The sequence below is a fragment of the Euprymna scolopes genome, chromosome 10 (assembly GCF_053919585.1).
Source record: "Euprymna scolopes isolate OS-2025 chromosome 10, ASM5391958v1, whole genome shotgun sequence".
NCBI classification, from domain to species: Eukaryota; Metazoa; Mollusca; class Cephalopoda; order Sepiida; family Sepiolidae; genus Euprymna; species Euprymna scolopes.
The window spans coordinates 94,418,991-94,433,180 of record NC_136491.1 but is presented as its reverse complement, the minus strand read 5'-3'; the positions used below and the strand labels follow the sequence as shown (position 1 = coordinate 94,433,180).

The following is a 14,190-nucleotide window of genomic DNA, read 5'->3' as shown; positions in this document are numbered from 1 at the left end:
GAGATTAATCACTGACAGCAACCTATGATGTTCCTATGATGGAGTCTGTGTGACAGCAAGTCTACTCAGATTTCCAATACTCTCCATCCCTTTCGATAAACTTTGCAAATGGATTTGAATTATCGCAACAGCCACTTACCATTGATTCCTCGTTGTCAGCGATCATTGGTCTTCACTGGAATTTTGGTGGCAACAAATCTCTCTAATGTCCCAGTTCTCTTTGTCCTTCTCCAGTGGAAGTCTGATTAGTGCTTTCCCTTCTCGATCTTTCCATCCCTCTTGACCCTTCCTGACTATTTTATGTGGTGTCGGAATTATTATTATTATTATTATTATTATTATTATTATTATTATTATTATTATTATTATTATTATTTTTATTTTTATTTTTATTTATTTATATTTGTTTTTTTTTTACAGATTGGACAACTGGCTTTCCTTGGCTTGCTCTTCTGTGTCATCGTCGTTGGTAATCTGACCATGCTGAGGGCCGTCACACTCTCCCGAACCGAGAAAAGATCAAGGATGAATTTCTTCATCATGCATTTAGCTATTGCAGGTGATATCATTCTGTTGTTGGTTAAGATTGTTTTGTCATTATTTACTAACTAGCAGGGATACCCGGCGTTTCCCGGATGTGATGAGGTATGAGGGGTATATCAAAACAAAATGGAGAATAAAGAATAAGCAAACGTAATAACCCTGTTTAAATATCATAATTTTTTTTTAATCGGAAAAACAAAAACAAAACAAAAGAAAACAGCGAACGTGATGCAAAATAAAGAATAGGCGATCGAAAAAGAATGGCATAAATAATCCTGTTTAAATGGTAAAATTTCTTTTAGAAAAATCGGAAAAAGAAAAATGTTAAAAAAACAGCGAACGTGATGGAGAAAAAAAGAAAACGAACGTAAAAATGGCATAAATGACCCTGTTTCAATATTAAAACTTTAAAAATCGAAAAAAAATATATATCTGATATTTCGGCTCGAACGTGCAATCGTAAGATAATGAAGCTGCCACTATAATGATCGGTCTATGATTGCGTCAGCGAAGTTAGGTCGTTTTTTTTTTTTAAAGAAAGAACGTTTTTGTGCATGCGGGTTTGGCTAAATTGTCATAAAGAAACGATTGTTTAATACCCCTCCCTGTAGAAAAGTCCCAATTGAGGGTGAAGGAATTAATATTTTTAGCCAATTTATCAATATTTGTCGTCCAAGGTGTGGAGTTTCAAAACGATACCGATTTCATGAAAATCCATCGCCTCTGTGGAAAATTTTAGGCTACATACATACATATATACATTAAAACATTTTTGCTCTTTATATCATAGAAGTTGTCACTTTGACATGTCTTATTTTAAATCAATAATCTCATTTCAAGGATAATATATGTATATATATATATATATATATATATATATATATATATATATATATATATATTTGCAAGATAGGCTCATCCGTTTTGGAACCTACGAGGAAAGAATTTACACACATACACACACAAAATGACACACACATATATATATAAAAGTACTTACAAGAAAAAAAAACATAATGCTTGCATGCACAAGTCTCAGTTTCTGGACGAATTAAAATATAATATTTATGCATATTTTACGACCGGGCAACGCTGGGTGGCCTGCTAGTATATATATATATATATATATATATATATATATATATATATATATATATATATATATATATATATATATATATATATATATATATCCAGTTATGGATTAATCGCTACAATACATTTACTCTAGAGGTTTGACATAAAGTACTCATTATAACTCAACAGGTAATAACTTTTCCCTGTTTTTCACGGGCTAAAAATAACTATTATATATATGTGTGTGTGTGTGTGTGTGTGTGTGTGTGTGTGTGTGTGTGTGTGTGTGTGTGTGTGTGTGTGTGTGTGAGAGACAAGTGAGTCACCAATTATCAATACCACTCAAGGATAAGGGTTTAATGATAGTAAGGTGGTCAGTGAGACAACACTGTAATGATCGTTTGTGGTGGAAATTGGGTAGAATTTGATTATTTAACGGGATGGCTCGACAGAGAACTTAGTTACATTGGACTTGAAAATAACCATGTTCTAATCAGCTGGAAAGTAGGACCGGGGTACAGAGTTCCACATGCGAGCAGTTCTAGGAAAGAAGCCTTGTTCATGGAATTTTGTTTAGATTTAGGCACATACAGAACAGATTTGCACAACTTTTATGTCTCTTGCAAAAGATTAAAACAGACATATAATGTTATTAAACCTTATGTCTAGAATCACTATTCTGATTTTGGTCAAAATCTATTGTATAACTCTGATTCTAGAAAATGTCTAAAATTGAAGGCAAATGGTTAATCGTTATTAAGAACTTCAAATTCAAGTTTAATTGGTGTCTAATGATTATGGATCGAATTCAATGCAAATCTGAAATATTTGAATTTAAAAATGGAAGGTTATATCCATATTATCTCCCTTTAAAACTCCTTTAAGATAATCTAAAGAAATAGAAATTTGCAAAATATTCATTAATTTATATCTAATACCTATGGTTTAAATTTCATAAGACCCATAAAGCTGTATTTCAGAAGTTATAATGATCGTTTAACTAGTTTAGGAATGAATCCTTTGCATGCAAATATATAAAAATATACATATACCTGAAGTACTCGTCTGACTTGATTTTTGTTTTCTTACTTCTTCTCGACACTTGCTATATATATAAAATGGCATAATGTAAGCAAACTATAAAGTATTTGCAGATTCTCTTCCAATTTTCGGATTTTTTTATCATGTCCAAACGCATTTTATTTCCTTTTGGTGGATTGATTGTTGCTATTTCTTCTGATGAGTTAATAGCAAAATAGATTAGCTGATTGATATAATAATTAAGTGATTGATTTTGTGCTACGAAACAGATACTGTCAAAAATTGTGAGTGTCAACTGAATTATATGAATAAATTGTAAGATGGTCAACATCATGAACTTTGGAATATAGACTTTTGTGATTTATTCATTATATACTCTGTAATTACAGTGGGCTTTTTAAATAAGGATTGGTATATATAAAAAGGGAATATAAATGAATAAAGAATATTTCCACAGAAATATATAAATGTATATTATTGTTATTTTATGTAGCTATATAAAATTTTATGTAAATACGTTCAGTAATTACTTCGACAGTGCTCGATGCATTAGTAGAGCTAGGTAGTAAGTTTTGAAAACATATATAGCTATAGCCTGACGAATCCTCACGAGGATGTAACGGTGATGACTATGTAGAAAAAGTAAATTCTTGAACACAAACGGTCGCTCGTTTTAATGGTATTACTTTTGTCTTCGTAGCTCTTCAATTTTAGCCTGTTAAAAACGGGGAAAAGGTTATAGGCCGTTGACTTAGAATTAGGGCTTTATGCCAAATTGATGGATGAACATGGTAAAATTTGTGCTCATTTCTGCATTAAATACTAATCCTGGTTAATCTCATTAATCCCTAAATGTGCATTGAATGGATACCATAATACTTAATTCACTGCACCTTACCATAACAAAGAGCCATACAAAATTTCAGCTAGACTGATCTAGTAGTTTCTGAGAAACCCTGGAACGGACAAATAGACAGACTAAGAGAAATATATTATAGATTTATAGTAATGCTAGCAGGGAGACCAGACATTTCCCGTGATTGAATAAGGATCAACGAATGTTCCACACTTCCACTAGTTTTATTGTCATCGAAATCAGTGAAATCGACCGTTTTTTAATCAAATTAATTGATTGCCTGCTCACATGCTTCCCTGTAGTGACTTTGTCCACAATACATTGTAGTCTACATTGCACCGTAGACGACCTACTGTTTATTATATGAAATTATTCTTATATCACTTAATGCTAAGATATCCGGGGTGTTTAATAGGAGAAATGATTCAACGTCATCTAAGTTAGTTCTAAGCCTGCGGACATTCGTAAATGCAAGCCTCAAGGAAGGAGGCTGATTGGTTATTTTGGAGTTTAGTCCTGGTTTAGACGTAATTTTGGATTGAACTGTCATTTCATTTTATTTAATGTAAAAGTTTTAGTGAGGATGAGTGAGGGGTACTGGACGAGTGGTTGTGCAGAATATCAGACACGCAATACAAGTAGACCATCAGCTGCCTTTGCCTACAGAAATGTGGCCTCAGGAAAGCCCACCAGCGATGAGTGCAGGGTCCCTTTCCATGCGCAACATGGCACTACAAACATCCCGATATTATACAACTGTTGATGGAGCAGTTGCTCTAAGCGCTACTAAAGAGTTAGGACTCCTGTATTATCAGTTGGAAACAGCAACTAGGAACTGTCAATCCATTAGATAAAAGTTAGCCCAGTCCAACTGTACCAGCATATATGGTACTGAAGCACCCCACAGTGTCCAGTTTAGGGGGATAGGATGTGGCGGAAGCAGGGAAAACGGCATTCATTGCCCTAGTCAGGAAACAAGGTCGACCACTGGGTGATTCTGTCGAATCCTTGTGATAGTGCTTATATGCCTATCTAAGGAGTATGAAAGCTGGGAGATAGACAGAGCCTATCTCCTCCTTAAGCAGTTTAGGTTTGCCAACCGGTAATTTGTTTGAGTCACCAGGAAGGTTGTCGTCCAGGACTGAAGAGGCCTCCCTTCAGAGTTTTCCTTCTCCTAGACGGATGATCTGGGAAGATCTATGTGTCCCTCAACACCGAGAGGGTCCTAAACCAGGTATTTCTGCGACCCCGCATGGATAGTTACTGTTAATCGGTTATTTAGTAGGTTATATATCTACTGGAAAGTTACACTTCTCGAAGTGATTAAAAAGAGCATTACTATGCTTTTCATTTTCATTGCTAATGAGATAAGTAGGAATTCATGCAGTGGAAGTAATGAAATTTGCAACAGGATTAGTTTGAGATTGAGAGAGAGAAAGAGAGAGAGAGAGAGAGAGGGGGGGGAGTTAATATATGGTTTAGATATAGTTAATATGTTAATTTAGGAATAGGATACGTAACATGTTAAAGTATTGTTAACTTGATATTAGGAATTAAAATTTGGTGCCCAAACCCTGAGTATTTAAGACGACTGAAACATAAGATGTATGCTCAATATAGATACAATTAACAACATTTGATTTGGAGTACAATTCAGTACAAGTATAAATGAAAAATATATAAGTTATTACTTATTCTGTAAGTTTAATTAAGAATAAATAGTATGTTTTCAGTGCATACGAATATATGGAGGTTTATATATTTCGTATGTTTGCTGTCTTCAGGCTTTTAACGAAGGAGGCCCTGTCGGTGGGGCATTAGAATACGCCGACTGCCCTCTCTGCAGAGGGTAAAAGTCCCTCAATGGGGGTCCTGGATATGACCTTAAACTATATCCAGTGGTGAGGCCTCAGCTTGTGGGCTTTGGGGAGTGTGGAGCCACCCTTTAATTACCATTGCTCCCAGGTCTACTCTGACCCGGAGTGGTAGTCCCAACTATGGGTTAAATAGAAACCGACGTGAAAACAACAAATATATTCTATTAAAAAAAATTTTCTTCCAAATCTTTGGATTCGGCATTAAATAACCCGAAAAGGGTTGATATGCCGTAAAACAACCAACCAACCAACCAATCTAACGAAGGAAGATAGCTTCACCTTTCTTTTAAAAAATAATCATCATCATCGGCTTACATGCTGGCACGTATTGAATGGCTTCCAAAGAAATCGCTCTTAAGCCGGGTTTTTATTTATCCCTCTTTCTTTCAGGTTTATGTTCATGACTCCCCCCATGTTTTTTTTTTTTATCTTACCATGTGAACTGAACCTGCTACTTCATCTGTTCTATATCAACTAACCCAAGAGTTCCCATCTGTTCTTTCAATGTGGCCACACCATTGAAGTCTCCTGTTCTGCACGTACCTCCTTATATTATCTAGACTTACTCTTCCTCTGAGATCATCAGAACTAAGCCTATTTTAAAGATTCGTATTACACAGCCATCGTATCATTTTTGTATCATTTCTCTCTATGCAACGCATGTCCGCAATCCACACTGGTCAGTTTCCACCTCCAGACACGATCGCAGTATACACATGCCTGATAGACGCTTCCCTTGGTCGAAAATAGTAATATGACAATGCATTTTTTTATCGTATTTTTTTACAGAGGATATTGAGATTTTTTAAATCGTTTGTGTTTTTTAATGCAAAGAGAACTTAATATATTCTTTGCAAATCTTGGGTTTTAATGGACGAGTTAACGCAAATCTCGGGTTTAAATGGATGAGTGATTGCTAATCTTGGGTTTTAATGGATGAGTTAATGCAAATGAGTTTTAATGGACAAATGAACATAAGTTTTCGATAGAGTTTTTTTTTTATTGTATAGGCTTATCTTTCAATGCATATTATTTGCCTCATTGCCAGGTGGTAATACACAAGGTCTCGTGTGGATTTGAGAAGTCGATGCGATAAGATAAACACACTCTGGCCTACAAAAATGCCTGAGCAGTCCCGTCTGCATTCTCGGTAAGGGCTCATCAGACAATTAGCAATGGAAAAGCCCTTTCTTAGATAGGAGGTAAAGCTTCAGAGATTGGGCCTAAACAGGACCATAACCCAAGCTGACACCGACAAAACCATTGTCAGAAAGAATTTCTATGCCTAATGAAATCCCGAACAAGTCGTAGTTGAAAGCTAAGTTATTCCTTTGCCATGCGACATTCGGGTATCCGAGCTTGTATTTTTTTATTTTATGTTTTTCTAATGTTTCTCTCCACAGATCTGTCCAATGGACTCTTCAGCGTGTTTCCAGATATCGTGTGGAAGATAACGGTCACTTGGCATGCAGGGGCTATCATGTGCAAGATTGTTCCTTTCATCCGAGTAAGCTATCTTTCTGGAATCGTTTCTCAACTTACCAATTACAAAGTTTGGGATTTTAATTTCATGCCGAAACTTTCGAAAAAAAATATATCTCAGAAAATTGTTTGCTTGTTGATTAAACCTCAACGATTTCCGTGTTTATTCGTTCAAAAAAAAAATCAGCTCAATTATTTGAAAATGTAATAAAAAGCAAAAATTGATATACACAGGGTGGGATAGGAATGTTTATATATTACGTCATATAAAGGATGGCTGACTCTCCTGCCAGCCTGTCTGTATGATTCAAAGCAAGAACTTACCAAAGATACAGTCTTTATAAAAATCATATACTCATTTAGTATGACCTCGACCAAGTTATGATAAAAAACTACAGTACAACCCCGGGATACGGTGGCCCTAGCATACGTTTTTATTTCATATTACGATTTGGAATACGATGTTTTTCCATCTCTGCGTTACGGTATTTGCACCGCCTTACGGTGTTATTTATAATGTTATTTGATTATATGCATGTGTAGTATATACTGTACTGTATTTTGTTACTAATTTTTAATGACCTATCTACTGTATAGAGAAAGACTAACATTATATATGAGGGTTTTGCTACTAGTCGGGTTGGACACGGGTATTTCCGTTGAAAGTTTAATACAGTAAATCTAGGTACGACAGAATTACTTGAAAAGCGATTTTATTCCACGTCACATTCACGTTCGCGTGTGCAACCAAATCTTGCGCAAGCATATCAAGGCCCAATGTTACTCAAGGATAAGAGTTTATGAGTGCCAAGCAACACCGTGATGATCAGTAATGGCGGAACTTGGATAGGTTTAATTATTTAAGAGTGCGGCTCAACAAAAACCTATTTACATTACACTTGAAAACGACCATGTTATAGTCAGTCGGGAAACAACCTCACGGCAGTGTGATTCACTTACGGACAGCTTTAGGAAAGAAACTTTGCTCAAGAAATTTACGTTTAGTTTTAGGCGCAAATAGGGAGCAAGGGAAATTGTTGACAGTTGTTGTAGTTAGACAAGTGTTTGTTGTGAAAAATATGTCATACCTATTAGATTCAACCGGTGTTTCTATGTGATAATTATTCTTCGATGATCACCGTAATCAAATCTTAATCAAACGTTTTTTATTTCATTCTTTTATATTTCAGGCTCTCGTCACAATATCTTCGACATTCATCCTTGTTTCTCTCAGCATAGACAGACTGGACGCAATTGCACGACCCATGAATTTTACACAAAGTTGTAAGAACAAGTTTAAACATTTTTTTTTTTTTTAAGTAGTTACAATTAAATAGTTTTGAAATGTTTATTCATCTCTCTTTATATAATGTTACGTACAGGGGCTGAAAAGAATAATGGAAACAGATTGTGAATGTTGCATCAATTTCAAAACATCTATAAAAACTGGAGAGGAAAAATTACGCAAATGTGCGTTTCGTTTTTTTTTTTTTTTTTTTTTTTTTAAATGTTTATGGTTATTTTTTTACTTGAATTAGTTGGTTAAATCTATTCTTTTATTTCATATAGTGCACATTAAAAAAAAAATTAAATGATAGATTTATCAGATTTCCAAAGAAGGCAGATTGTTGGTGTTACAGACGTTACTGTAACAGAAAAGGTTACGATGGTGGTCGTATCGAAAGAGAACTGTCTCGAATGTGATGACAGCCTAAAAAAAGGAAAAAAACATCCTTCTCTAAACAAAATTCGGGAAGAAAATCGAAACTTTCTGAAAAAGATCGTAGAGCCATTGGAAAGATTGCGAATAAATCGCAAAAACTCATGACACCCAAAATTACAGCAGAGCTTAATTATCTATATATTAATACAGTAGTACCGTTAACGTACGTATGTCACGGTTTCTATAAATTATTCGATCGGGAGATCCTATTTATTAAAAAGGGGGATAAAAGGTGATAACATTCTACGAACATTAAATATAGAAACGCTTATTTAATGTTCGTAGAATGTTATCCTTTTCTATCCTCCTTTTTAACAAAAACGAACACCGAAGACGCAATGTAAAAAATAAAATAATAAATAAATAAATAAATAAATTATTAGTAGTAGTAGTAGTAGTAGTAGTAGTAGTAGTAGTAGTAGTAGTATTCTGATTTCGTTTATCAACGTCTCTCTGGAAAGGGATGGAATTCATTTCCAGAGGATTTCCCTTAATCCCGGCTTCAAACCAGGAGCTTCAAAGATCAAGGGTTTTCCTAAGGTTGTTGGTGGTACCTATAACTGCAGAGGTCTGAAGGCCGCCTAAAATAAAATAAATAAATTAATTTAAAAAATAAAAATTAAAAAATTAAAAAAATTAAAAATAAAAAATGATGATGATGATGATGATGATGATGATGATGATGATGATGATGATGAATATCGCTTTTGGGCCCTACGTGAAACTAAAATATATCTTATAGTCTTCAGGCTAGGATCGAAGGGTAGCATCTGTTCTGTCTAAAGATGGTCTAGTAATATCGTGAAGGTTTCGTTCACGCCGGGCGTCCATACAATGGAAATATGTCACAGACTCCTATAAGGATATTGGAGATAAACCTTAATAATCAAATATATTTGACACTACATTCACCAGATTAGTTAGATAAATACTGTTACAATGTTAATAAAAGGGCTACAATAATGTTGCGGAGTCCCCGTTCAAGCTAAACGTCCACAGATTGCCCAACAGCTATATATTACATGTGAAAACTGCAGCTGTGGAATTTCCACAGGTCCCATAGTATAATCAGAACCATAGTATAATATCTGTTCCAACACCTCGCTCCCTCCTCAGTCAGTGGAGGAGAACCCTCTCATGACTGAAACAACTATCATCCCTTCTATCATCCCCCTCCTATACCTATACCCCCTCCAATGCCCCCCCCTCTGAGGAACAAAATCTTCCCCACACTAGGAACCGATCCTGGGTCTGGCCATACCCACATGGGGAGACAAATAAATAGAAACATTAAAAAATCCCCTATTTTAAATACACCCCTCTTTCTAAACAAACACAATATAAGGAATACCCGAAAAGACTAAAACGAAAAATCACAATACTAAAATCCAAGAATCCAAAAAATAAATATCAAAATAGAATGAAAGCACTCTACCCTTATTTCAGAAGAGCTAGTCCCCCCTCCCCACACATACACATTAGTAACGACCTCGGATCACAGCCGCCTTCCTAAGGAAGCAAATAACCCCAAAATACTATAAAACAATATACACATTCCCAAACCAATAAAAGCAAACACACACACGCACACACACACACACACACACACACACACACACACACACACACACACACCCTACCCCACCCTAAAGGAAAAGAAAAAACATTAGGAGAAAGAGATAGCGACTACAGCCAGGTCAACGGTCTCCCTCACAAGCCCAATAAAAGAGCAATAAAAATTAAGCATGCCAATGAATAATAAACACTTACAAGCCTCCACCCCTTGGAAAAACTTCAAATTAACTACGAAAATCGCCATTTTTACATCTCCAACACATTTGAAAATAATTTCTGACGAGGACACACCACAGAACGTCTGAAACGCGCGTAAAAACGATTTCAATGACTTAAAAACATTATTACAATGATCCAAACATAATTCTCAATGAAAAACCAAGACACGGAATAATAAAATAATGTTAAAAAATACACATTGTTGGTGACTACTCCCTTATTTAAATATACATCTTTTTTTCGTTGGAATTTCTTAACCCATTTTATATATATATATATATATATATATATATATATATATATATATATAGAGAGAGAGAGAGAGAGAGAGAGAGAGAGAGAGAGAGAGAGAGAGAGTGGGAAAGAAATAGAAGCGGGAAAAGTCGGCTGTATTTGTTCCAAAAGAAATCAACTCATTCATTCTATTCGACACGTTAACGCTTGTTCTTTTTTTCTTCGTGTTAATTTTCTTTAGACCGCTTAGGCCGATTCCTTGTTATCAGCGCCTGGGTTCTTTCTTTCATCTTTTCCATTCCATTGCTGATCATCCAGAAACATGTTCGCTTATGTGATAACAGCTATCAATGTTGGATAAGCTTGCCTCAATGGATGTGGAGGGTGAGTTCAATTATTTTATTACCTTTCATAATTTCCATTCTATTATAATATTGCATTATCTTTTACTGTATTATTATTATTATTATTATTATTATTATTATTATTATTATTATTATTGTTGTTGTTGTTGTTGTTGTTGTACTAGCAGGACTCGTGAAAATTACACGAAATAAGAAGTACATCGAATCAACAAATAAGTTTTGATAAAGCTGATATTTTTCTGGATAGCACATTTTTTATTTAACAGAAAAAGTATTAACGCAGAAAATATGAGTTTATTAACATTTCTATGAAAATACTGTCCATTGCATCTTCAATATAAGAACCGACCTATAAAATAAAATAAGTGCCAATAAATACCCAGAAAATACTATTTTGCTACATAGTTCAATATAAATAATAAAATCACATTGTAAGAGATAATCTTTAATTTACTCCTTCATTCTAGCACACCATGTTCTTCTTTTTGCCCTGATTCTTTCTAATGTTGCCTCTTTTTACGGAACGTTTCACTGACTTGTCTTTTCGCTGAAGAACCGCTGCACGTCGAAATTATTACGACTTTCTTTCTCATATAATTGCAACAATGATCATATATTATTAGAATAATATGCGAAAACGAGGCTATAACAAAAAAAAAAAAAGGGAGAAGTCACTCTCATATTCTTTGTCCGGAGTTGCTGGACTGGCCTTTTGAAAACTAAATTTCGTGAATTTGTCCATTTATTTTTTTTTTTTAAGTAGTTTGGTCTTTAAAAAATTGTATGTGGCCTTTTTGAAAACGCAACGTACGGACTAATGACGGAACGAACAGGATATTATAATAGACTAGACGAATCTGTGTAAATTATTCTGTACTATCATTACCCTTCCATCAGTGACTGGATCGTTTTCTTTTTCGTTATCAACTTTTTTTTTTTTTTTTTTTACACAGTGATCACCACTTATCAAGGCCTGGAAGCCACTCAGGGATAAGGGTTATTGCAAGTACATTACGTTAGTGTGGAGATTTGATTAAGTGTTTACTTAAGGGGGCGGTTCATTAGGAATTTGTTAACATTGGACTTGAAGACATCCAAGTTGTAGTCCGGAGGGAAGCAGGCAGACGGAACAGAGTTCCACAGGCGTGCAGTCCTAAGAAAGAAGCTTTGTTCATGGAATCCGCGTTTTGATTTAGGCACAGATATAGAGTGGGGGAAATTTTTCACAGTGGATTCAAGCTAGACGGGTGTTTTTCGTGAAAGATTGGCGAGGGGGGACCAGAGATTGGAGTTCAGACGAGCACCTGCCATGAAAATAACGATAAAACAAGGATAGGCTCGCAACGTCTCTTCTGTGGGAGAGAGGTCGCAGGGTAGAGAAAAGGGCATCCCCCACTAAGCCACGAAGTCTATTTTGTACTTTGTCAAGGCATGATAGGCTGTTTTTGGCAGCTCCTGCCCAGATATGGCAACAGTATTCCATCCTTGGACGTACTTGGCTTTTATATAGATAGAGAATTGCATCAGTAGTGAGATATCTTCTGGAGCGGTAGAAGGATCCCACCATCTTTCCAGCGACCTTGGCAACAGACTTGATGTACGTGTTCCATTTCAGATCAGGAGTAAAGGTCAAACCCAGAAGCTTGTCAAAACACGGGGCCTCACCCAGACGAGAGCCATCCATCACAATTGATGCCAGCTGGGGATCAGAGCGTTGATGATGTAAGGATAGGAGTTTGGTTTTGGATGCATTAAAGGTAACAAGCCACATCTTCCCCCACTGAACCATGCGCTCGAGATCAGAGGAGAGAGAATCCGAGAGAACTTTATCATTTACAGCCTTTGATGTGTTGCCATAGATTGTCGTGTCATCAGCATAGATGTCAACGAATGATTTAAGTATGTGTTTAGGGAGGTCATTGATGTAGATCAGGAAGAGAGTTGGGCCCAGGATTGACCCCTGAGGGACTCCAGCATTTATATTGCAGGCCTCCGATTTTTGTCCATCTACCACTACTCTTATGAGCCTATCTGAGAGAAATGATTTAATGATTGAGAAAACATTTCCAGTTATACCGTAGCTGGAAATCTTGTGAAGTAGACCCTTATGCCATACCTTGTCGAAGGCCTTTGATATGTCAAGAGCAATTGCCCTAGAAAGGAAGCCTTTGTCAAGAGATTCACTAATCCTGTGGGATATAACCGTCAGCACATCTGCGGTAGATCTTGCAGAGCGGAAACCATATTGTGTGTCACTAAGAAGGTTATTCCTGCTGAGGTGGTTGACTATTTCTCTATTTAATATGGATTCCAGCAACTTACTCATAACACACAGGAAACTTATTGGTCTGTACTGAGAGAGAGAGGACTTATCACCTGAATTCTTAAATACAGGGCAAACTGATGAGGTCTTCCAGGGGGTCGGAAAGCACTTCTCCTTAAGGCAGCGCTTAAATATTTTCGTAAGTATGGGAGCAAGTTCTGGTTGAAGCTGTCAATCTAAATGATTAAACGCGAAAGTTTTTTTTTTTATCACTTTTGTATTGAAACCTAAAAGGGTTACCGGTTCCTAAATCAATCATTATTGTCTACATTCAGAATAGAGAGGCAATGGATGCCCTCTGTAAGTGTGTCTGCTCGTTTAATTGTAAAGCAAGGCTTGCGCAATCTCCAGCTACACCTCTCTTGAGTCGACACTCAAGAACAAAAACGTTGCGGATATCGGATCTAGATTTTGGGCTCAACTTCTTTTTTATTAAGCTATTTGTGTTGTTAAAACTGTTCTCTTTACATGTTTTGCTTGTCATTAGTCAAGAAAAAAGTGTTATGTAGTAAATTACTGTATTTTCAAACGAAAATATTATACAGTAAAACTCCTTTCATTTGAACTTCCTCTAAAGTTGGACTTCCTCTCATTTGGACTTCCTCTCATTTGCACTTCCTCTCATTTTGGACTTCTTCTAAATCTGGACTTTCTCTAAACTTAAACTGTCTTGTCATTGAAATTGTATTATATTTGATGCGGAGTTGCAGTAAAACTGTTTACATGGTTTAGTCAGATATTACGTAGAAATGTTAATATTGGTACTATGTAATTGATATAGATTAGTTATTGATAATTAATTTACACTAACTGTATTTTTTTTTCAGATTGCTATATTTAAGATAGTGTAAAACAACCCATCACAATGGCTTGCA

The 14,190-nt window shown here is 35.6% G+C and overlaps 1 protein-coding gene across 5 annotated transcripts in view; it reads left to right on the top strand.

The window, feature by feature from the left end:
* Positions 1–14,190, top strand: part of LOC145286146 (cardioacceleratory peptide receptor-like) — a 351,148-nt gene that overhangs the window by 318,547 nt on the left and 18,411 nt on the right. For all 5 annotated transcript variants that reach the window (XM_080134875.1, XM_080134879.1, XM_080134878.1 and 2 more), the window contains 4 exons: positions 421–559; positions 6,798–6,901; positions 8,067–8,160; positions 10,869–11,011. In XM_080134875.1, the coding sequence (XP_079991001.1) occupies positions 421–559; positions 6,798–6,901; positions 8,067–8,160; positions 10,869–11,011 (480 nt within the window). The remainder of the gene's footprint in view (positions 1–420; positions 560–6,797; positions 6,902–8,066; positions 8,161–10,868; positions 11,012–14,190) is intronic.